General features: G+C 38.2%; 1 protein-coding gene across 4 annotated transcripts in view; it reads left to right on the top strand.

Annotated features, from left to right (window-relative positions):
* Window positions 1–1069: 1069 nt before the first annotated feature.
* DLGAP5 (DLG associated protein 5) overlaps window positions 1070–25752 on the top strand; it is a 42267-nt gene continuing 17584 nt past the window's right edge. For 2 of the 4 annotated variants that reach the window (XM_060418086.1, XM_042252550.2), the window contains exons 1-12: window positions 1070–1185; window positions 3663–3901; window positions 9639–9832; window positions 14552–14614; window positions 15669–15753; window positions 15849–15968; window positions 16758–16828; window positions 18356–18630; window positions 19361–19485; window positions 19913–19985; window positions 21982–22067; window positions 22829–22989. In XM_060418086.1, coding sequence (XP_060274069.1) covers window positions 3664–3901; window positions 9639–9832; window positions 14552–14614; window positions 15669–15753; window positions 15849–15968; window positions 16758–16828; window positions 18356–18630; window positions 19361–19485; window positions 19913–19985; window positions 21982–22067; window positions 22829–22989 — 1491 coding nt within the window. In that variant the 5' untranslated portion in view covers window positions 1070–1185; window position 3663. Of the gene's footprint in view, window positions 1186–3662; window positions 3902–9638; window positions 9833–14551; window positions 14615–15668; window positions 15754–15848; window positions 15969–16757; window positions 16829–18355; window positions 18631–19360; window positions 19486–19858; window positions 19986–21981; window positions 22068–22828; window positions 22990–25752 lie in introns of all 4 variants that reach the window. The other 2 variants (XM_012181687.5, XM_004010665.6) reach the window with 1 other exon arrangement.

The following is a 25752-nucleotide window of genomic DNA, read 5'->3' as shown; positions in this document are numbered from 1 at the left end:
CTCAACTGGAATTCCATCATCTCCACTAGTTTGTTCCTAGTGATGCTTCTGAAGGCCCACTTGACTTCACATCCCAGGATGTCTGCCTCTAGGTGAGTGATCACACCATCCTACTCAGCAATAAAAACAAGGCTGATTCATGCAAAGGTAGGGATGGATCTTGCAAACAATACACTGAGAGAAAGGCAAACAGGAGAGTACCTACCACTCCTAATTTTAAGGTGACAGAAATCAGAAGAGTGAGCACCTACACGCTGGGAGAGTTAGAATGGGCCTTGAGGAACTCAAAGGTTTTGAAAATGCTCTCATATCCTGACTGAGTGGTGGTTACACAGCTGATCACATTTAGCAAAACTCATCAGATTATACACTAAAAAAACCTATGCTTCTGAATGTAATTACTTTATATCTATTTTTTAAAGTAGACGAGAAAACATAGACAAGTAACAAGTAATAAAACTAATAATGATTTAAGGAGCAATTTGGTGTGATAATAAAACTTTCTTTAAAACTTTAAGCGAAGAAAATATTTCATTAAGTTCAGCTGATTTATGTAATTAAACAAGGACATTAAAAAGCCGGGCAAATAAAAAACAACAACAAAAAGCCCTGCAAACTCTGACTCCCCTCTCCTCCATCCGTCCTTTCTCCGATACCCGCGAGGGCTATGTAGCCTCAGAGTGGACGCATGCGTAGCCCACGGCCAACCACCCGCCACTCCCGCTCCCCGCCCGCCCACCGCTCCCCGCCCGCCCACCGCTCCCCGCCCGCCCACCGCTCCCCGCCCGCCCACCGCTCCCCGCCCGCCCACCGCTCCCCGCCCGCCCACCGCTCCCCGCCCGCCCACCGCTCCCCGCCCGCCCACCGCTCCCCGCCCGCCGTCAATAGAGCATCCCGGACACGCCCAAAGAGTCCGCTCACATCTACCCTTTGAATGGTCCGTTCACCTTTCAATCAATTCAAATATGGCAAGGAGCGAGCCAATAGCGAGTCTCGTCGAGGGGAAGAGGCGGGCACTTTTTACCGGAAGTGTTGGTTAAAATACCTCCAATCAGCGGCTCTGTGCGGGAAGTTTGAATTTTGTCGCTGCTTGCTGTAGACGTTCCTTTTTCGGAGGCGGTGGTCTTCCGGGCCCAGAGGGTTCCTTTTAGTTTGGTTGAGGTTTAACGCTAGAAACTGCCTCAGGTAGGTGGTTGCTGGGGAGCTGGAGGAGGACACGGTTCGCTTCTTTGTAGAAGTTATAAAAGGGTCCGAGGACTGGCGGCAACGCTCTGAACTTCGCTTGGGGGAGCTTCTTCTAGGACCGCGTTACCTCTCCTTCCGGAAGCTGTTGACGCAGTCCTCTGGAAGAGTAAATATTTGTTGAGAAGATCTGTGTATCAGCAGCATTTCGCCACCGGGGTGTAATTGGCATTTGGCCCCAACTTTATTGCAGTAGCTCCTTACAGATTGTGTGACAACTAAAAACGCTTGGGTTGACAATCCCTAGGCAAGCAAGACCAAGTAAGGCATTCTAGACTTTCAGGCTGGAAGAAACTCCAGTCAAGAGTAGAGAACTTAAATGTGTGTGAAGAGCCGGGCTGCGGGGCTGGGGACTGCAGCTCCACTACCTTTTAACAGTGCTTATGTGGGCAGTTAATTTATCTCATCTGTATAGGAAATGGCAACCCACTCCAGTGTTCTTGCCTGGAGAATCCCAGGGACGGGGGAGCCTGGTGGGCTGCCGTCTATGGGGTCGCACAGAGTCGGACACGACTGAAGCGACTTAGCAGCAGCAGCAGCAGCAGCATACTACCTTTTAGGATTTAGAGGATAATAAAATATGCCTTTAGTGTTAGTCCTTTCTCGCATTGCTGTGTACAATACAGTGCTATGCCGTATTTTAAATAACTAATACATAATTTTTATTTTTTCTTTAATAACTGCTTAATATTGTTGCAGGAAAAGCCAATTTTGACTCCAGGTTGGAACTGTTTCTTTGACTTGGTTTCCGTTGCTTTTGTTATTATAAGCATACATAATGTCCTGCCTCAGAGAATTCTACCCCTCTGCTTGACTCTTACACGAAAATTAAAATACCTTTGTTCAGAACGCTAGACATTAGTGTGCCATCTTCTTGGTCAGCTCTCAGGAATAAAGTCCTTACCTCTACACGTCATCTCCCCTTCATTGGCCTGCTGTGCAGCAAGGAGAGCAAGTGTTCCATAGTATTTGTGAGAAGTGGTAAATCAAATAGTAGAGGAGAGTTCTTGATAAAAAGCACAGTTCTTTATCACTTCCTCTGGACCCTTCAAAGAGAATGTTTTTAGCATTCAGTTCAGTCGCTTAGTCATGTCGGACTCTTTGTGACCCCATGGACTGCATCTTGCAAGGCTTTCCTGTCCATCACCAACTCCTTGGAGCTTGCTCAAACTCATGTCCATCGAGTTGGTGATACTGTCCAACCATCTCATCCTCTGTTGTTCCCGTCTCCTGCCTTCAGTCTTTCCCAGCATCAGGATGTTTTCTAATGAGTCATTCAAATCGGATGAATTCTCATATTTTATACTCTGTTGATTGCTTGGAATAGCGTTTTAATTTGCCTCACTTCTTATGCAGATTTTTATGTGCAGTTTTCTAGGGTACTTTCTTAGTTATTCTTGTTGTTGAAGAGCATTGTGTGCTTATATATTTTTAAAATTCCTAGTGACAGACTTTCCATCCTTCCCTGCGCCGCACCCCCCTTCCCCGCCCCGTTTTGTTTTAAGTTGGCAAGACTCTTTAGAGAATTGGTCCCTTTTCTCCAGTTTGGCTTAGTTGTTCTTTCCACTAGTTGTTTAGGTGAGGCTCTTAGATATTCCAGTTTCCTTTATTCTTTTCCTCAGTTGGAGCCTGGTAGGCTACAGTTGATGGGATCTCAAAAAGTCTGACAGGACTGAGCGACTTCACTTTCACTTTCATTTGGATCCACAGTTTCTTAGAACCCATGACATCCTCTTTCTTGTTCTCTCTTGTTTTACTTCAATACATTCTCAGGGATCTTTCTAAGAAAAGAGTATATGCCAAATAAACTATATGACTTCATATATAGCTAAAAGAATTTTATTCTGTCTCACCAAAGCAAGCATATGGTTATCCTTCTACATCATTATGGTACTTCTGGAAACCCTTTTTTCTCAATCTCGTATCTGACTGCCTATTTATCTTCTCTAACTGTATAATAGACATCTTGTGGGTTTGTTTGTTTGTTTGTTTGTTTTTGTCTTTTGGGTTGAGAAAAAGCGCTAGGCTGCCTGCGTTCATCATCAGGGGAAGGTTAAGGCAACTATTCTGTATGCTGTCCTTCATTGACTTTTCCCTATTTTCACCTTTTACTTCATACATTTTGCAGTGTTCTCTATGGTAAGCCTAGAATCTCTTGTTTCTATTCCAGACCTTGGCTTCCTGGACTTCACTTCACCTGTCAAACAAGTTCCTATTCAGAACCCCAAAATAGTTTGTAGCATCTTCTCTTTTGATAGCTTTCTTCCCACTCTGAAGTCACACGTATATTCCATTTTGTATTTTAACATTTTTATTTCAGAAAGCTCTGAAGTGGTATAGGAAGTGAACTGGAATCTTGAGTTTTTAAAATATAAAATGAAATTCCACGTAAGTTGGTCTTTCTCTCTTTCTCCTGACAGGATGTCTTCATCACATTTTGCCAGTCGGCACAGAAAGGATTTGAGTACTGACATGATTAGAACTAAAATTGCTCATAGAAAATCACTGTCTCAGAAAGAAAACAGACATAAGGAATATGAACGAAATAGACACTTTGGTTTGAAAGATGTCAACATTCCAACCTTGGAAAGTAGAAGTCTTCTTGAATTAGATGAGACATCTCAAGAGCTTGTTCCAGAAAAGGCCAGTATCAAGCCAAGTAAGTAAAGGTTGATTGTAATTTCAAGTGCTTTGAAGAGTAATATCTGAGAGTATTATTACCTGAGAGTATTAATATCTGAGGTTTAAAAAAACCCTGACCAGAAGAATGGAGTTTTGAAATAACATTCTAAATAACTGTGTTTTCTACAATTAAGTACTGCCTATTTCAAGCAAAGACTGAACGTCCCTATCTAGGCTAACGCCATTCACCTATGGAGTATTATAACATTTTTTACCTATATAGCCTTATAGGAATCCTAATTTCTTACTTCTAGAGCTTAGGTAAGATAAACATTAACAAGATAAGTTGATAAGGGTTATATAAAAATATAACCGATGATGAGAATTTGCATGCTGCAATTAAAAATAAATATGGATATGCTTCATTGAAGTATCTACAAAGTAAGGATACTAAATCAAAGTATTCATCCCTAGGCATCCCTAGTTTGCCTAGAAGGATTTGGGGTGGTTAGGAGGGGAAGAACCAATTAAAAAAGAAAGGAATGGTCTCAGCAAAAGATAAAGATAATAAAAACGAGTGTGTTAGAAGGCAAGGGATACTATAGAATAGAAGGAAGAGAACTGGAAAGTGGCATGCATTTGCAGAATGAGTCATTGGACTCCTATTTAGTTGTGTTTATATAGCAGGTACTAGGAGCTAGATTGCGAGAAGGCAATGGCACCCCACTCCAGTATTCTTGCCTGGAAAATCCCATGGACGGAGGAACCTGGTGTGCTGCAGTCCATGGGGTCGCTAAGAGTTGGGCACGACTGAGCGACTTCACTTTCGCTTTTCACTTTCATGCATTGGAGAAGGAAATGGCAACCCACTCCAGTTTTCTTGCCTGGAGAATCCCAGGGACGGAGCAGCCTAGTGGGCTGCTGTCTTTGGGGTCGCACAGAGTCGGATACGATTGAAGCGACTTAGCAGCAGCAGCAGCAGCAGGAGCTAGATTGCAGTGAAACAAAGCAAAGATGAACTTTGAAGAAATGGCAGAGAGAGATAGTCTTAGAAGTTTTATAGAGATGAGATGTCACATTATTCTAAGTGTTCACTGCTTCAGTTTTTATTATTTTTCCAGAACCAGTGTAATGTTTGACACATACAAGACACTCAACATATAAAGCTTAATTGCTTCTGTAAAAAGGAGGGGTGGGCTAAAACTATTTCTTCTAGATTTGTCATTTTTGTGATTCTAAAAGAAAGTGAGAGAAAAGAATTGATTAATATGTCGTAGCATTTTTGTTTTTGAGATGAAGTGATGGTTTATGTTTAAAGATCAAAGGGAGTGGGTTGGTCATTGAGAGGGATAGAATAAAGGATAACATCTGTTAGGAGTTCAGAGGAAATGAAAACTGGGTCATAGAACTGAATAAGATGGGCTTTGAAGAAAGAACTGACATTTTCTGTGAGAAGAGGTGATGTTATTGCCTTCCGAGTTGTCTTTTTGCTTCTACTTGGACCCTTTCAAACATTTCATTCCTCGGCCAGAATCTCTCAAGTGAAATTTAACTTTGTCAGTGTGCTATTAAAGTGTCTTTTATTCCTCATTTGCAAAGGCATAGAGGTAGGAGTTGGAGAAGGCAATGGCAACACTCCAGTACTCTTGCCTGGAGAATCCCATGGGCGGAGGAGCCTGGTGGGCTGCAGTTCATGGGGTCGCGAAGAGTTGGACAAGACTGAGCGACTTCACTTTCACTTTTCACTTTCATGCATTGGAGAAGGAAATGGCCACCCACTCCAGTGTTCTTGCCTGGAGATACCAGGGACAGGGGAGCCTGGTGGGCAGCCATCTATGGGGTCGCACAGAGTCGGACATGACTGAAGTGACTTAGCAGCAGCAGCAGAGGTAGGAGTGGGCCAGGTGTTTTCCAGAGAAAGTGAATAGGGAAGCATGGCTGGGGAAAGCAAGCAAGTTCCCATAGAGCCCTTATGGCCTTATCATTATAAGGACATTGGCTTTTACTCTGAAATATTGGAGAAGGAAATGGCAATCCACTCCAGTACTATTGCCTGGAAAATCCCATGGACAGAGGAGCCTGGTAGGCCCCAGTCCATGGGGTCACAAAGAGTTGGACACGACTGAGCGACTTACTTACTTACTATGAAATGTTTAATGGGTTAATGAGTGTTTCTCTGATTTATGATTTAAAGGCATCTCGTTGGCTACTGTGTTGAGAATAGATTGTGGGGTGGCAAGCATAGCCACAGAGAGACCAGTTTGAAGACTGTTGTAATAATTTAGTACATGGTTGACCACAGTGGTGAAAGTGTGAAAGTGTTAGTTGCTCAGTTATGTCCAACTCTTGGCGACCCCATGGACTATAGCCCACTAGGCTCCTCTGTCCTTGGAATTCTCCAGGCAAGAATACTGGAGTGGGTTGCCATTTCCTTTGCCAGGTATCTTCCTGACCCAGGGATTGAACCTGGGTCTCCTGCATTGCAGGCAGACTGTTTACTGTCTGAACCACCAGGGAAGCCAGAGTGGTAGCAGCAAAAATAGTTGGTTGAATTCTGGATGTATTTTGAGGGTTGAACCAATATGATTTCTTAATGGATTCAATGTAGGGGTTGATAAAGAAAGAGAAGTCAAGGAAACTTCCCTGGAGGTTCAATGGTTCAAACTCCACTCTTCCACTGCAGGGGGTGAGGGTTCGATCCCTGGTAAGGGAACTAAGATCCCACATGCTGAGTGGCCAAAAAGTTAAATAAATATAGATGAGTAAGAAAGAGGAATCAAGATGATTCCAAAGTTTTTGGCCTGAGCACCTAAAAATATGAAGTGGCCATTTACTAAATTGTAAAGGACTGGGGGAGTGGTAAGACTGAGAGTTCAGTTTTACATGTGTTAAACTGAAGATGCTTATTAGATTTAAAAGAGATTTGGAAAGGTAGTTGGATATCCAAGATGAGTTCAGAGGAGAAGTCTGAGCTAGATATATAAATTCAGGTGTTGCCGACTTATACATGGTATTTTGGTTTTTTAAATATTTATTTGTTTGGCAGTGCCAAGTCTTACTTGTGGCACTCAATCTTCAATCTTCCTTGCAGCATATGGGATCTTAGATGTGGCATGTGGGGTCTAGTTCCCTGACCAAGGTTCAAACCTGCATCCCCTGCATTGTAGGATAGATTCTTAACCACTGGAGTGCTAGGAAATCCCCTGGAATTTTTTTTTCCTGAATATTTTCCGTATGCAGTTGGATGAATCTGTGGCTGTGGAACCCAGGAATATGGAGAGTCAACTGTAGAAAGGAAAGAAGTAGCATGCATTTTGTGTGCTGTTCCAGCCATATTCATTTGCACATTGCAGGTGGGAAGTAGACACAGAGAGGCCTTTAATTGGAATTGGGATTTTGCCAGAGTGAGAGAGGGGCCAAAAAGTTGAAGTAGTGATTATGATGATAAATCATGGACTTTAAATTGGATATGAAAACACTTGATGTGAGGGAGGTGAAAGACAGTGAAAATATGATCGTAGGTCAGGAGCGTATAGGTACGTCCTCGTGGAGCCAAAGAATTGTTGGAAAGATCAGATATGGTAATCAGAGAGTGGATTTCTTAAAATTGGGCTGATGAAGGACATACAGTATTCATCGGTAATAGTGAGGTCTCAAGTGCCTGGTTATCTCATGAATGAATACAGGTGTGACAGGAAATTGGTCCTCTGAGCCCTTGCAGTTTCTGGCAGGGCCTGGGTTGATCAGACCTCTCTCTCTCTGGCTGGTTAGTTGCATTTGACCACAAGCAGTGTGGTCTGCGAATGTTATTCTATGTGTTCCATGACACGAGAAAGGTTGAAGTACTGGTATGGGTGTGATCATGGGAATGGGTGCCTGAGATACAGTGGAAGAGAGATCACTGGAAGAAAGAACACCTAAGAACTGAGAAGCTAGGGTACTGGATGAGTCATCAAGATTTGTGCAAGAGTAGTGACGGAGACAATGACAGTGAGCCACGAGCTAAAGCCATCAAGGAAGGAGAAGCAAACGTGGAAACAGATTGAGATACTGGGTAGTTAGATCTGATGACACGAAATGTAAAGCTGGGATCTTTAAATGAAGAAGACATAATCAGGAACCAACAATGAGGTCATCTCTCCTCTTTAGGTGCAGTGATACTCTGGTGTGGGAGAAAAAACAGTCAGCCTCTTGAGAGGACAACTAGGGAAGCAGTGACTTCAGGGGAGAGCCAGGTTTCAATTCAGTCAAGAGCTGAGGGGAACCTTCAGAGAAGTCGAAGATAAAGGGGTTTGTTGGTGACTGACCACTTGATCATCTGTGCTTTTGCATATTCTGTACTCTGCCTGGGGGTTTGTTTTACTTAACAATTTTATCAAGGTCCAGTTTATATACTATAAATTTCCCTCATTTTAAGTATATACCTTTTTGTAGTAAATTTACTCAGTTATGCAGTTATGTATGGATTATTTTTAATCCTTACCCAGGGGACAAACACTTACTTATTCCTCTGAACCCTTTTTAGGTGTGCTATCTTAAGGAAGCATTTCCTGATCTCTCCAGATAGCTGTTGTACTGATTCTTTATTATGTGCGACCTCCTTTTTATTTCATGCTAAACTGAAACTGTGTTCCCTTGAGCGCCTCAAGGGCAGACATTTTCTTACTTATTCTTCCTACCTAAAAATGTCTCACACATGGTAGCCACTTACATTTTTCATATAAAAATGTTTCAGCAAACCTTATTATATTAAATAAGCATTATATTGTAAAATGCTTCATAGTTTAAAGAAACATAAGAAGATTTATGTAGAAAACCTGAATTGAGCTAAAGAAACTGACAGGGAGCCCAAATATCAAAAGAAAAATAGTATTAGTTACCCCAAAATTCAGTGGCTTAAAACAATAAATGTATATTAATTTATACAGTTTTTGTGGGTCAGGAATTTGAGTGCAGCTTGGCTAGATGGTTCTGGAGACTGCAGTCAGGATGTTATCCAGGATGCGTCTGAGGGCTTGACTGAGACTGGAAATCTGCTTCTACCATACTGTTTGATTATTGTAAAGGATTCGCTTCTAAAGTGACTCATTCATGTGACCAGCAAGTTGATGCTGGCTTTTGGCAAGAGGCCTTAGTTCTTTGTCACGCAGACATCTCTGTGCGGCTTCCTGAGTCTCCTTACAGTTCCACGTGGCCACTGGCATCCCCCCAGAACAAGTGATCTAAGAGTGTTTGCTAAGTTGCTTCAGTTGTGTCTGTTCGTGACCCTGTGGACTGTAGCCCTCGAGACTCCTCTGTCCGTGGGGATTCTCCAGGCAAGAATGCTGGAGTGTGTTGCCATGCCCTCCTTCAGGGCATCTTCCCAACCCAGGAGCTAACCTGCATAGTCATGGAGTTGTTCTCCATCGCTTCCACAGTACTTTCTTGGTCACACAGGTCGGCCCTGTTCAGACGGCAGGGGATGACACAGGACATGGCTGCCTGGAGGCGAGAGTCCCTGGACGTCAGCTCAGAGTCTGGCTGTCACAGAAGTTAACTAATTTAAAAGGGAAGTAATACATCCCTAGTACATAGCGAGCAATTAGATATTTGAACAAGTGAAGTCAAAAGAAATAGGAATTTTAAAACAGGTGGAAATAAATTGAAGGACTAAGGAATTAATAGGAAGTTACTAAAAGCACTTCTTAGCAACAGTTGAAGTTAGAAGTTAAGATATTTGCCTAACTTTCTATCTGAAATATTTTATATACTGTTTTTTCTTTTTTCCTACTTAGAGTCAACAAAAACTGTTGTCTTTGATCAACGAAAACAGATGCTCCAAAAATACAAAGAAGAAAAACAACTTCAAAAATTGAAAGAGCAGAGAGAGAAAACTAAACGAGGAGTATTTAAAGTGGGTCTTTATAGACCTGATATGCCTTGTTTTCTTTTCTCAAACCAGAATGCTATGAAAGCTGAGCCAAAAAAGGTTAGTATCCTAACTTGATACAGAGAAATAGTTGCTTTTAACTGGTATTTTCTTTAAAGATTAGATGACTAAAATAATCATTTCCCTGAGTCCCCTAGTTGATAGGGGTGGGAATGACATCATAGTAACTCTGAAGATGAAAACAGAGTCTCTTGATGTAACTGCTGGTAGGTTGAGATTGGATAAAACCAGGGGAGAGATTGGAAAAAACCTGGTAGAGCCAGGCTAAACAGTGAATGCTGTGCCAGAGTATTTGGTATTTACCTTATAGGATGCAGGGTTAAGGGAGGCTTATAAATGAGATTGTACCATTATCAAACTAATATTCAGGAAGATTACCTTGCCTTGAGGATTATAGTCTAGAAAGGAAAGCTTTTATAGATGGGAAGGCCAGTTGTGAATCATATATTATGACTATTCTCTATACATAGATTAGGAGAAATGAGATAAGTGGACTGGGCCGTTGGTTTAAAAACAAGAAATAGGTTTAAGACATCATTTTCCCTGAGATACAATTGACATTAATTTCAGGTGTGCAACATAATGAGTCAGTATTTGTATACGTTATAAGATGACCACCGTAGTTAGTCTAGTTAACATCTATCACCACACATAGTTACAAAAATTTTTTTCTTGTGATGAGAACATTTAAGGTCTACTCTACAATGCTCACACATACAGTATAGTATTATTAACTGTAGGCACCATGCCGAATACTATATTCCCAGGACTGACTTATTAAGTTTAGTTTAATTAATTTATTTGGCTGCACCAGGTCTTTAGTTATGGCACATGCAGGGCTGTTGATCTTTGTTGTGGCATGTGGGATCTTTAGTTGTGGCATTCCAGCTCTTACTGATGGCATGCCAGATCTAGTTCCCTGACCAGGGATCGCACCTGGGACCCCTGCATTGGGGACACAGAGTCTTAGCCACTGGACCCTCAGGGAAGCCCCCCACCAGTCTGTTCTTTATCTAGGAGGTTGGGTTTTTTTATTATTATTTGTTTAAACTTCCGAATATAAGTAAGGTCATATGGTGTTTGTCTTTCTCTGGCTTATTTGTTTAAACTTCCAAATATAAGTAAGATCATATGGTATTTGTCTTTGTCCGAGTTATTTCACTTAGCATAATGCCCTCAGTGTCCATTCATGTTGTCACAAAAGGCAACATTTCCTTCTTTTTTCATGGCTGAATAATATTAAAAACACACAAATGGACTATTAGTTTCTTTATTCATTCACTCATCCATTGATGGACACTTGGCTATTATCAATAATGCTGCAGTGTACATGGGGCTACATATATCTTTTTGAGTCAGTGTTTTCATTTCCTTTGGATAAGTACCCAGAATTGGAAATGCTGGATCATATGGTAGTTCTAGTTTTAATTTTTGAGGGTCTTCCATACTTTTTCCATAGAGGCTGCACCAGTTTCCATTAACAACAGCAGTGTAGTAGGGCTCCCTTTTCTCTATATCCTCACCAATGCTTATTATTTCTTGTCTTTTTGATAATGGCCTTTCTAACACGTGTCATATAAGACTTCTTAAGAGATAAATTTGACAGGACTGGTGACCTCAAGTAAGTAGTGAGGGGTAAAGGAAGTTGAAGAGTTAAGGATGATTGTTCTGAAGATAATAGTTTGAGCAATAATACAAGTTTTATAAAAGGCTCTAGGTTTGTCCACCTCAGTTCAACTAACTCAAATTCATGTTTATTTTATGACTGAGTAATATTTCATTGTATATAGGTACCCTAACTTCTTAATCCATTCATCTGTCGATGGACATCTAGGTTGCTTTCATGTCCTGGCTGTTGTAATTAAGTGCCTCAGTGAATACTGGGGTACATGTGTCTTTCTGAATTATAGTTTTCCCAGGGTATATGCCCATTAAGGGGATTGCTAGAAAAATGATACAGATGAACCTATTTTCAGGGCAGGAATAGAGATGCAGATGCAGAGAACAGACTGTAGACACAGCAGGGGAAGAAAAGGGGGGGATGAATTGAGAGAGGAGCATTGAAATATATTATTTATTACCATGTATAAAGTAGATAGGTAGTAGGAGGTTGCTGTGTAACACAGGGAGCTCAGCCTGGTGCTTTGTGATAAACTAGAGGCTAGACGGGAGAGTGGGGTGGGAGGGAGGCTTATGAGGAAGGGGATATGCATATACATATAGTTGATTCATGTTGTATGGCAGAAACCAACACAACAATGTAAAGCAGTTGCCTTCTGAGTAAAAATAAATTTTAAAGAAAGAATGTATGGGAAAAAAATAATATTACAAACTTTGCTACTGCTAAAAGAGATGCGGAAGGCAAGAAAAGGAATAAGCGTAAGTGGGTGAATATTAATAACCTTTAAAAAAAATCCTATTTGGAAATCAGGCTAGAGATTCATGCTAAAATGTGGATTTAGGATGTAATATTAGGAGTTTAAGTTGTAGGACTAAATGTAACCACTCCAGTAAGAATATGTACAATTATCTGAGTGAGGTCTAGAGAACAGCTTCAAGTGGGCAGCGATATGTTGAAAAGGACTGATCAAATGGCAAGAGAATAAATGCTAAAGGAAGGGGTGATGTAAAGAGAATGATGAGTAAGTCAAGGATGAAGTTTGACGTATACCCCAGCATTCATTGCAGCACTATTTACAATAGCCACGAAGTAACTTAGATGTCCGTTAACAGATGAATGGATAAAGAAAATGTGGTACAGGTATATACAATGAAATATTACTCAGCCATAAAAAGGGGTGGATTTGAGTCAGTGGTAGTGAGGTAACAAGAGCCTATTATACAGAATGAAGTAAGTCAGAAAGAGAAAACAAAATATATTGATGCATTTCTATGGAATCTAGAAAAATGGTACTGATGAACCTGTTTGCTGGGAAGGATTGGAGACACAGATGTAGAGAACAGACTTGTGGACACAGCAGGGGAAGGAGAGGGTGGGATGAACTGAGAAAGTAGCATTGGCGTATATACACTGTCACGTGTGAAACAGATAGCTGGTGGGGAGTTGCTGTATAACCCAGGGAGCCCAGCCAGGCGCTGTGACGACCTAGGGGGAGTGGCATGGGGGCAGAGAAGGGAGGCTCACGAGGGAGAAGAGATACATGTATGTGTGTATATATAATTAGGATTGTTGTATGGCAGACACCAACAACATTTTAAATCAATTTCCTCCAATTAAAAAGTAAATTTAAAACCTAAAAAAAAAAGATGAAATTTGAACAGATCAGTTGGACTGTAGATTAGGCAGTCATTGGTGGTTTGCAATTTAAAGATACATATAAATGAACTCATTGACTATATACTCATTCCTGATTTAAGTAAGAATTGATAATATAAAGCCCCAAGATACTGCTTCTTTTTTAGGCCTCATGAATCTCAATAATTCATTTGACAGATCTTTGATTATTTACTCTGTATGATCTTAGGATAATGTAGAAGAGACCAAAATTAATAGAATGTAGTTCAAGTGGAAAGATATAGATTAATATGTTCTATATATTAGAGGAAGGAGAGACTGTTTGCATTGGAGGAACATCAGAGAAGACATCTTGGAAGGGATTAGATTTAAGCTATCTTTTCAAAAATATATAGGATGCCATTCATTGGTCTACACCATAAACAACTTTTAAAATATGATAAGAAATATGTGTAAGAGGAACAAGAGACCCATCATTGTGTTAAATAGTATGATTCAGTGAGGAGTCAATCATTGTTCTTCATTTTATTTAGGCAATAGCCATTGCTGAATTTTAATCCTTTTAAGTACTGTTAAGAAAAGCCTAATTTCTTTAGCACTAGGTTTTCATTGAGATTTGGAGAAGAAAAATGACTTCTCATCTAGAGAAGTCTGATTATGCTTCTTAAGAAATTTTATAGAGTTGATAAATGTCTTATAATTTTTTAATCAGTCTTCTCAATTTTTCCCACATTTTTTGATCAGGTCTCCATTTTCTTACTGACAGTGAACTGCTGTGTAATCATGAGATTTGAAGGCAAATTGTCAAAGCTAGGGAAGTAAGCTGTACAGTATCTTTTCATAAACAACAAAAAAAGATTCTAATACTCAAGTTTGTTCATTTGTGTGCTCAGTCGCTCAGCTATGTGTGACTCTTTGTGACCCCATGGATTGTCGTCCTCCCGGCTACTCTATCCATGGAATTTTCCAGACAAGAACACTGGAGCAGGTTGCCATTTCCTACTCCAGGGAATCTCAAACCAGAACCAGGAAAAAAAAACAAAACAGTAATTTAGGGAGTTCCCTGGCAGGCCAGTGGTTAGAACTCGGTGCTTTCACTGCTGGGGCTGGGATACAGTCCCTTTTCAGGGAGCTAAGTTCTGCAAGCTGTGCAGCATGGCCAAAAAACCCACTAAAGTTAAAAAAAAAAAGAAAACAGTAAGTTAGCAAGTATCTTTTAGCTGTAAATGATTAATATAAATATATAAATTTAAAATATAAATATTTTTTATTTATAACTTTAAAATGAGGACTTTGGACTTCCCTGGGAGTCCAGGGATTAAGACTCTGAGCTTCCATTTCAGGAGGTGAGGGTTTGACCCCTGGTCAGGGAACTAAGATCCCACATGGCATGCTATGCAGCCACTCAAAAATAAATATATAAAATGGGAGCTTTATGGAAATAAATTTTGCAGTTTATTTGATATATTTTTTAAACTTTATCTTCTTTTGACTGTTTTAAGGATGTTCCATCTTCTGTACGGATTACAAGGTCAAAGGCCAGAAACCAAATGGAGCTGACTAAGGTATAGTTGGTAGTTTAGTAGGTCAGTGTTACTAAAATGACAAATTGTACTTTTTTTCTGAGTAAGTAAATTTATTTTTCATTTAATATCAGCTTTAAGCAATAGTGATTATTTTACCAGAGTTAATAGTACCAAAATAGATGCTGCTATATGGTGACAGAGCAGATTTGGCTACATGCCAAGGAAGTAGTCACTTAAAATACTTTGCACAGACATCCTTAATGAGATCTATACTAAACTCTGACACATTCTTTTTTGTTTATTTACTGGGCTTTTATTATGTATCCCATGTCACCATGAAGTGCAGATAGAAATAGAAAGCACACAGGGTGAGTTTTATAAATTCATGGGTCTTCAAAACACTGTTTTGGATAAAGTTGCTAGGAGGATTACTAAAGTCAAGTGGGCAGGGAGAAAAAGAGGGTGCTGCTTTGTCGGGAGGAAGCTGCTTCAGGTAGTTACTGAATTTGAGTGACTGTCACGTTCTTCTAGGCTCTAGGATATAATAGTGAATAAAACAAACAAAATTTCCTGTTTTCAAGGACTTTACATAAGAGATAGTGTTAAAAAAAAAAGAACCATTTAGTGTGTCAGATGGTCAAAAGTATTATGGGGGAGATGAAAGAAAAGAAAGAACGGAGCTGGAGAGTTGTGAAGTAGGTAAAGGGTAGAATTTTGATCATGCCTCACTGAGTTGGTGGCAGTTTAAATGCAGTCTTTCAAGAAGTAGAAGAGTGAGTTGTGGGGAAGAGCTTTTTTCCAGGAGAGGAATTTTCTAGATAAAAAGATACCTGTTGCGTTTAAGGAGTCTCAGAAGATTATAGTCAGTTATTTTTTTAATAGTTTTTCTAAATTCTGGGATTCTGAAAAGGTTTGTTAGGAAATTTATGTAATGGAAAACCTGTTTCTTCATCTCATTTAGGGTAGTGGATTTTTTGCTGGTTCCTTTACAGTATCAGATTTCAAATGAGATGTCAGTTTACACCTTAAAAATGTGGTGGTTTGGTTCATTATGCAATTAAATCACCTAATTAATACCTAATCTTTTAAATAGAGTGATAATGGGATTGATGTTCGAGCAGTCCGACCTGGTCAAAGACAGACTTCTGAGAAGAAAGTGTTGGACAAAGAGAAAAAAGGTAGAAGCATTAGCAATTTTTGTAAGTTCTGATATTGCCACAATAATTTAAAACCACCGAAAGCATTCGGTTTTGTTTTTTTTTTCCCCCCGCAGCTGTACAACCTGTAATGCTGCCAGTGAGACTGACTCGATCATCTACTCAAGCAGCAAAGCAGATTGTCAAGGAAATCCCGTCTACAGCAGCAAGAAAGCCAGAGACAAGGGCTATTAATGGTAAGAACAATTTCTTGATCAGTGACTGAACTAGGATTATGTTTTGATCCTTGAGGGTTTTTATGTTCAGTTTTTAAGATCCTTACACGTCTCTGAGTAGGACAGGAGGAAATGGGAGATTCTAACTCCTGAAAGCAGGTTTTGTGCCCTGATATCGTGTTAGCACACAGTGGGTGCTCAAATGTTGAAATGCTGAATTGGTGTAAGCAGTGATTCAAAGTAAAAAATTAATAGCCCCAATAATAGTCCATCCATTTGGTGGATTGAAGTGTAATCATGTAAGAACAAGGTGTGAAAAAACACTTAATGATATGGTTAATGATATTAAGTGGGCAAAGAGAAACAGGTAAAACCCTGAACAGTATGATCGAAATTCTATAATGAAATATGTATGTGAACTTTTAAAAACATATTCTTAAGTGTCAACAGTGATTACCACTGAGTAATGTAAATTTTAGAAAAATTTTTGGTTTTGTGCTTTTTACAATTTTTTCTAATTTTCTATAATAAATATGTATTTTATATTTAGAAGCAAAAGGTAAAATATCTTAACACCTTTTGTTTTGTTTGGTTTTGAAAACAGATGGCCTATACTTGAAACAGGAAATTTCATCTGTTTCTATCCTGTTTTCTAGTGTGATTTTTAATCATAATGTCCTTTAAGCTGTACATTTCTATTAAGCCTTTTTTCCTTTCCCAAATTACCTAGTTTTTTTTTTTAACTTGTACTTTTAATGCAGCATTTTTTTATCTAGTCAAAATGGGTGTCTTATTTCACTTTTAATTTAGATAATGAAGCAGACAGAAAGGCACCAAATCAAGGAAAACCTGCCAAAAAGATAGGAACAAAACCTGACAAGGTAGAGTATAAACATCTGTTTATCTCTAGATACTTTGAAAATCTCATTGCTACTTTCATAAAATGGAAATTAAGCATATAGAACTGCTTCAAGAAGTTGACTCACCATGTGTCTTAAAACCTCCTTAACCATAAAGGAGCATCAGGAGGCTTTACTTGTTGTTTTTCAGATGTCTCATCCTCAGAGTTTTATAGTTTAGAGAAAGCATAATTTGGTTAACAGGAAATAGAGAAAAGTGATAGAAACACAGCTGACAGAAACCTTCAGGTGGGAACTAGCTGAGAGAGGTTGGAGTAGGGTGAAACGTATTGACTCTGGATTCAGTTAGGCCTGAGTCTGAATATTGTCCTATTAGCTATATAACCTTGGGCAAGTTATGAATTTGTTTTCCCATCTCCAACATAAGAGTAGTTTTAAGAACTAAGTACTCTAATGTTTCTGACAGTGTCTAGCATAGTACCTTATAGGGTCTTCAGAAAAGAGTCACCATTTTGAGACCCCAAAGCCTTGGTTTATAATCAATGCTATAATTCCTTAACCTTAAAAAAGAATTATACTGAAGTATAAGAAATGTAGCTATGTTGTACAGCAGAAACTGATACAACATTATAAAGTAATTATACTCCAGTTAAAAATTTAAAAATTAAAAAAAATGTGGCTAGATTTTTAACTGAAAATTAAAAATCAGAATAAAATCCTCTAAAAAATTTGCTTGTATGGGTGGGTGAAATGTGTAAAGGTTGTCAAAAGTTACAAACTTCCAGTTAAAAAGTATGGTCTGGGGATGTAATAAACAACATGGTAACTATGGTTATACTGTGTTGTATATTTGAAAGTTGCTAACAGGATATAGGTCATAAGATTCTCAACATAAAAGAAATTGTAACTGTGTGGTGACAGATGTTGATAGACTTATTGTCTAGATCACTTTGCAATACATACAAATATCAAATCATTATGTTTCATGCCTAAAACTAGCATCAGGTTTTTTTTTTTTACAAAAACCAAATAATTAAATTGACAAAGAAAGTAATAAGCTTCACATTATATTTGGTTAATCTCACTGCATCACATTGAAAAATATTTTTCTCATTAGTAAGTTTATTTATAATCAAGGTTATTGTAAAAGAAGATTTGTTACTTGACAATAATAGTCGTCCATTAAACGCTGGATTTCTGATTCTCAAATCATTGTAATTATCCACATAATTTAAATAAAAAGATGGGTATTTGTTAGTTGGGTAGGTCGTCCACCTTAATTTTCACGTATTTTAATTTGCTGTAATACCTAAAACCTGTTATTTAGTCTTTTTAATGAGGATTGGTTCTCTCTCTCTGGATCATAACAATGGTTTAGTTAGCTGGTCTACTGATTTCATATTTATATTTAACTGTATTTATTTTTCTTTCTTAAATTATATTCATGGGATACATATCTCAACTCTAATATTTTCAGACCTGTAAAAATTGGCTTGACTATATCCTCAGGAGAGAAATTCTCACTCTTTTCTGTTTCCTTCCATCCAGGTCATTTCTTTTAAAGTTGATAATGAAGGAAATACTTTGGATTCACAAACCAGTGCAACAAATGGAATGAATCCAGATGGAGTCTTATCAAGAATGGAAAATGTATCTAAGACAAACAGTGCAAAAATGAAAGGGAAGAATTCCTTTGCACCTAAAGATTTTATATTTCAGCCACTAGATGGTCTGAAGACCTATCAAGTAACACCTATGACTCCCAGAAGTGCCACTGCTTTCTTGACACCCAGTTATACCTGGACCCCATTAAACACAGAAGTGTAAGAATTTAAAGTTAATAATGAATTCTTTGCTAAGATGGTTAACAATCACCTTTCTTAGATTTGTCCTGTGCTTTTTAAAGGTTAATGTTTAGTGAGTAAATTATGTTAATTATAAATCATGAAAATTTGGTATTTTAAAAAAATTCTTCAGAAGGGTACAGTAATGTACTGCACAGTTTTACTATTTCCTATACATTGTTTTTATCTGTATCTTCATGGTATTCTTTGTGGGGTTTTTTTGCTTTTAATGGGTGATCTTTTTATAAAGACTTAGAAATAAATTTTTAGAAGAAAGAAAGTAATACTATAGCTCAGAAATGGTGGGGTTTTTTGTCTTTTTGCTGAGTGTTACTTTAGAAAAATTACTTCTAAAGACAAAAATAATTAACTTGCAACGTGAGGGAAAATCAGTTGGAATCTTTAATAGAAACAGCATGGTTGTTTTGCAAAGACTGGCTGGTAGCAAATTTACTAGAAACTGCTCAGCAGCATGTGAGACTATAGAGTGCTTATGTTCCATGAAGAGATCTTTGTAATCTTTGGATCTCATAATTAGTAAAGACAGACATTCCCACTATAGGTGTTTAAATGTGTCCAGAAAAGACACATTTTAAAAAATTAGAAACATGTTTCTATTTAATCCCAGATTTTTAAAAAGCAACATCATTTTGAAATCCTTCATATGAGGCTTATGTTTTAAGAGGTATATTTTTACTATTGTTTTTAGTGATAAGACTGAAGCAACAAAAGAAATCTTGGCACAAAAATGTAAAACTTTCTCTGCCAAAACAGTACCTCAAGATTCAAGTAAATCACAGTGTCCTTTGGGTTCTTTAACAGTTTGGAATAAAGGTATTGAATTTTAATTAATTTTTTACTTGCTTTTCTGAATTGTGATTTATCAGGTTTATTAGGCCCTTTTCAACATATAGCCCAGGAATGTGATCTCAGGGTCAGGAAAGAAGTGAAGACATGGGGAAAAGTAGCTGGAGAGAGAGAGAGTTGGAATGAGGAGTACGGACTGAGAAATAAATGTAACTTTGAAGAGATGAATATTGGGAGGCACTTTAGAGATATGTGGTGAATGGAATCTTTAAGTCAGAGATAAAATTTGAAAATTCATATTGAAAAAATTGGAAGATTTAAACAGATTTGTCTTGTGGGGGACATCATTTTGTGAGTGGCTGCTTTGAAATTTATATGTAACATTTCCTTTAATCTATAGAACATATCTCAAATAAAAATGGAACTACTAATGAAAATTCAAATGGCCTTTCAGTAAAAGAAGTCCCATCACTTGAAGTAAATGAAGATCAGTTATCTCAGCCACAGCATGATGTGCCGTATTTCAGGTCTGTCCATTTGTTCCTAGTATAAGAATTTTGTATTCGTGTGTAGACAGTTAAAACCAAGATTAACTATTTTTAGCCTGAATGTAATAGATGAATTGGGGGAAACTGAATTCTGGTGATTTTCATTTATCTTTTAAATTTTAATAATTTTTTTTTCACTAACTAGTTCCCAATTCAAAAGGTAGTAAAAGATACAAGTGAGAAGTCTTTTTCCCAAATCTGTCTCACAGAGGGGATAGTTCGAACCTTCCACAGAGGCAAGTGTTATTCATTTCTTGTGAATACTTCCAGAGTTAGATAATGCATATGTAGAATAACAAACATATTTTTTCTTTTTTTTAATATAAACAATAGCATGCTATTTTGTTTCATATAATGTTAACTGTAACAGACATTCCATTTTAGTACTTAAAGAGCTTTCTCATGTTATTTTGAGTGTGTGTTTCCTAAAGGCCGCATAGTATCCAATAATATGGATATACCATAATTTACTGAATAAGTCCCTGTTGCTGATTATTTGCATTGGGTTCAATCTATACTATTATAATCAAGGCTGCAAAGAACAACATACATTTCAGTTCTCTCATGTGCAAATATATGAGGACCTCAGTTTGCATCCCTTCCAGCATGGTATGGGAGTTCCTATTTTCTCATACCTCCCCACCCCCCAAAGAACCAAATTAAAGTTTATTTAAAAAAAAAAGAATAGGAGGCTCAGTGGCCCGTCAACTCATGAGATAGGATTATGTTTCTCTAACTCTGAATTGAAAATTAAGTTCCTATTTGGGGAACTTCAACATGTCACCTAAATGCCTTGGAAACATATCAGAGGTGTGCATTTTAAGAAAGGCCTTTATATTCCACATCATACAGAAAATTATTATATCCTACAATTTTTGAATGAATATAGCAAGAAAATTCCCATACCATTTCCAATACAATATTAACAATTTTTGAACTTTACCAATCAAATAAATAAAAATATTATCTTACTCTAGTTTTATTTATTTTTTATTTATTTTTCCTTTTTTTGGCATGAGATCTTAGTTCCCTGACCAGGGATCAAACCATCAGAGTCTTGAGCACTGAGACGCCAGGCAATTCCCTTTACCCTTGTTTTAATAGTCATTCTTCCTGTCATGAATGAGTATCTTTTTTTATGTATAATGTTTTGGTATTGTAAGGTCTTTTAGAGGTTAACTAGTCTACTATATTGTTCAGCTGGGACATTGAGATGATAAGCAATTTATCCAATTAAATAATGTCAGATCTAAGTCAGGTCTCCTTTCTCATTTATTAAGCTATTCTCTGTTGCCATTGATTTAAACAGCTAAATTTGTCTTCTAAGAAAAACTGTCCTCAGTTTTCCTGCTCAGATGTTTTTGTAAAGAAACATACTAAATTTACCTTAAGCCAGGGTTTCTTAACCTTGGCGCTGTTGACATTTTAGGCTGCATAATTCCTGTTGTGGAGTCTTCTGCATTATAGGTTGTTTCGTAGCATCCCTGGCCAGCAGCACTCCTCTATTTCATGATAATCAAAAATGATTCTAGAGAGTGCCAAATGCTACCTGGTAGGAAAAATTGACCCCACTTGAAAATGCCGCTGTCTTTGGATAAGCAAAGCCAAGTAAAATCTGGAAGCCCTTATCACTATAATTTGAGACTTACAGTTTTTAGCTTCATCTTACTCACTCTTGGCAATTGGGTTGGTCATAGTTCCATGGAAAATAACTAAGAGCAGAACTACGGAATGTCTGATTCTTTCTGCTCAGCGTTTGAAAAATAAGAACAGAAATAACTGGAAATATTAGCTTGAAAAATGGGCTCTTAGCATTAACCATCCACTGAAGTTTTAGGTGGATAAGGATGAACATGGAATATCAATATGTACTCATGGATTTTAGTATATCGCAGTTCATAAAACAGCTCAGCATCAGCTCTGGGAAATCAATGATGTGTAAGTGTCACAGTGCTAGTGTATGTCTTCATTGTAGAAATACTCTCCGGTCAGAAACTGAGAAGTTAACTTCACGCTGCCTTGAGTGGGACAGGAAACTTGACTTGGACATTCCAGATGATGGTGAGGGAACACTTATATTTTTTTAATGTCTTAGCTTTGTTTATTTTAATATGGTTGCATTTACCTGAAACGTAAAAATCTAGTGTTGTCCAACTTTATAGTTTCATTGTTATTCAAAATAGCAAGAATTTTCCATATGACATATATGTTCACTAATATCTCTGTGCTAAAATGGTACCTAACTTAAAAGATGTAAGTAGTTAGAATATTGACTATCATTCCTGAGAGTTAGACATTTGCCAATTTTATTATTAAATTTTTTTTACTATGATTCCATGAATGACAACTATGTCTGATATTGCTTAATTATACAAAAATGTTTTCTGAATGAAGATTACTCAAATCAATATGGATCAAATTTTGTGAAAAATTCCATAATCTTGCCTATTCAGGAAAGCTGTTTAGAAAAAAAAAAAAGTCATTTGTGTGCTGCCAGCTCAAAGTCCTTAGATATTGATGTACAGTAGGTTGTTTAAGGTTGAGTTATTATACAATACAAGGAGAGATAGAATGCTTTACTGTGTAGCTGTTGAGTATGAGAATGTATATTGCTAATTTTTAGCAGGCATTGAAACAGATAGTAAATGCTCTATATTTGTATGACAAAGTTTTGTAGTAGATATTTTTTGTTTTGCTATAAAGTAAGAATTTGATTCTATAACTCTAGGATGTTTGGAATGAGGTCACCTTATCAGCTGGTTGGATTGCAATAAAGATCTTGTTTTGTCCTTTAATTTTTAAAAACCTTGTATTTCCTCTAGCTAAAGATCTTATTCGCACAGCAGTTGGTCAAACAAGACTCCTTATGAAAGAAAGGTTTAAACAGTTTGAAGGACTGGTGGACAATTGTGAATATAAACGAGGTGAAAAGGAGACTACCTGTACAGATCTGGATGGATTTTGGGATATGGTTAGTTTTCAGGTATGTGGTCAAGTATTTTGAATATATTAACTTTGAGTCTTTTTTTTTAATGAGTTAACAGTAATATGTGCTCAGTTGCTAAGTCGTGTCTGATTCTTTGCAACGCCATGGACTGCAGCCTGCCAGGCTCCTCTGTCCATGGTATTTCCCAGGCAAGAGTACTGCAGTGGGTTTCCATTTCCTCCTCTCGAGGATCTTATTGACCCAAGAATCAAACCCAAGTCTCTTACAGCTCCAGATTTTTTTACCACTGAGCCACTGGAGAAGCCCCTAACAGTAATATAAAAGGGTTAGCAGTAGCTTCTGGGACTAACCTGGTGGCTCAGTGGTTAAGTATCCACCTGCCAGTGTAGGAGACATGGATTCAGTCCCTGACCTGGGAAGATCCCACACGCCTTGGAGCAGCTAAGCCCATGTGCCACAACTATTGAGCCTGTGCTCTAGAGCCTGGGAGCCCCAACTACTGAACCCACGTGCCCAAACTTCTGAAGCCCTTCTGCCTTAGAGCCCATGAACCTCAACAAGAGAAGCCACTGCAATGAGAAGGCTGCACACCACAACCAGAGAGTAGCCTCTGCTTGCCACAAGTAGAGAAAAACCTGTGTGGCAATGAGGATCCAGCACAGCCAAAAATAAATCAAGTTAAGAAAAAAGAAAAGTAGCTTCTTACGTACCTGTAATATTATTGGGTTGGTGTAAACATAATTGTCGTTTTTCCGTTGTTGAAATTTGCTGTTTGATATCGGACTGCATTCTTAATAAATATGGTTAAGTTATACATCATTTTTAATGCACATTTCTCACTTTATGTTTTTTGCTGACTTATTACTTGCTGTTTATTTTATATTTATTTTGGACTATGGAGATGATGTTTGACAAAAGGCGAATTTGAGCGATTTCTTTTTTATTCAAATTCAAATGGGTTGTAAAGCAGTGGAGACAACTCGCAACATCATCAATGCATTTGGCCCCAGGAACTGCTAATGAATGTACAGTGCGGTGGTGGTTCAAGAAGTTTTGCAAAGGAGACAGAGCCTTGAAGATGAGGAGCACAGTAGCTAGCTGTTGGAAGTTGACAAGACCCAAATGAGAGCAATCTTCAAAGCTGATTCTCTTAAAACTACAGGAGAAGTTGCTGAAGAACTCAGTGATGACTGTCCTATGGTTGTTTGGCATTTGAAGCACATCGGAAAGGTGAAAAAGCTCAATAAGTAGGTACCTCAATAGCTGACCACAAATCAAAAATATCATCATGTTTAAGTGTTGTCTTCTCTTAGAATTCTATGCAGTGATGAACCATTTCTCAACCAGACTGTGACATGCACCCAAAGTGGATTTTATACAACTAGTGATGACCAACTCAGTATTTGGACCAAGAAGTTCCAAAGCACTTCCCAAAGCCATACTCGCACATGGTCACTGTTTGGTGGTCTGCTGCTGGTCTGATCCACTACAGCTTTTTGAATCCTGGCAAAACCATTACATCTGAGAAGTATGCTCAGCAAATTGATGAGATGCACCAAAACTGCAATGCCTGCAGCTGTCATGGGTCAACAGAAAGGGCCCAGTTCTCCACAACAATGCCCGACCATACGTTGCACAACCAGTGCTTCAAAAGTTGAACAAATTGGGCTATGGAATTTTGCTTCATCCACCATATTTGCCTGACTTCAGTAGTCATCTATGGATGTGAGAGTTGAACCATAAAGAAGGCTAAATGTTGAAGAATTTCAAATTGTACTAAAGAAGACTTTTGAGAGTCCCTTGAACAGCAAGGAGATCAAACCAGTCAATTCTAAAGGAAATCAACACTGAATATTCATTGAAAGGACTGATGCTGAAGCTGAAACTCCAATACTTTGGCCACCTTATTAGAAAGGTGGCTAAAGAGCCGACTTAATAGAAACGAACCTGATGCTGGGAAAGATTGAAGGCAGGAGGAGAAGGGGAGACTAGAGGATAAGATGGTTGGATGGCATCACCGACTCAATGGACATGAGTTTGAGCAAGCTCAGAGAGATGGTGAAGGACAGGGAAGCCAGGTGTTCTGCAGTCCATGGGGATACAAAGAGTGGGGCATGACCTAGCAACTGAACGACAAGCATATTCACCCAACCTCTTGCCAACCAACTACTACTTCTTCAAGCATCTTGACAACTTTTTGCAGGGGAAATGCTTCCACAATCATCAGGATGCAGAAAATGCTTTCCAAGGGTTCATCGAATCCCAAAGCACATATTTTTATGCTACAGGAATAAGCAAACATTTCTTGTTGGCAAAAATGTGTTGATTGTAATGGTTCCTATTTTGAAAGATGTGTTTAAGCTAGTTATAATGATTTAAAATTCACAGTCTGAAGCCACACTTTTGCACCAACCTAATAAATGAGATGTTAGTACCTTTGTAAACTGTAAAGTGCTGTCAAAATGTAATGACCGATTTCTTCTCCCCATATAATCAGTGTTTTCTATTTGGGTTGGAAATTGAGTTATATTCAACTGTTGAATAATCTGTAATGCTTCTACATGTGAGAAAATGAAATCTGTTCTTTAGTAGTTGAGTTCATCTAGCAGTTACTGAGTTCCTGTGTGTGCTAGACATTGTACTAGGAGTTGATAAAATACGGCACATTTTCTGCCCCAGAGAAATTCCAATCTAATGTAAAAAGTGCTATGAGAGAGGGAATCACTAGGAAGATTAGTAAAGGCATGGGAGGAGATGACAGTTTCCAGCTTCTTGGGCATGTTTTAGTAATAAGTATAT

This window comes from Ovis aries, chromosome 7 (assembly GCF_016772045.2).
Source record: "Ovis aries strain OAR_USU_Benz2616 breed Rambouillet chromosome 7, ARS-UI_Ramb_v3.0, whole genome shotgun sequence".
Taxonomy (NCBI): Eukaryota; Metazoa; Chordata; class Mammalia; order Artiodactyla; family Bovidae; genus Ovis; species Ovis aries.
The sequence above is the reverse complement of the archived record's forward strand: the minus strand, read 5'-3'. Positions and strand labels throughout refer to the sequence as shown.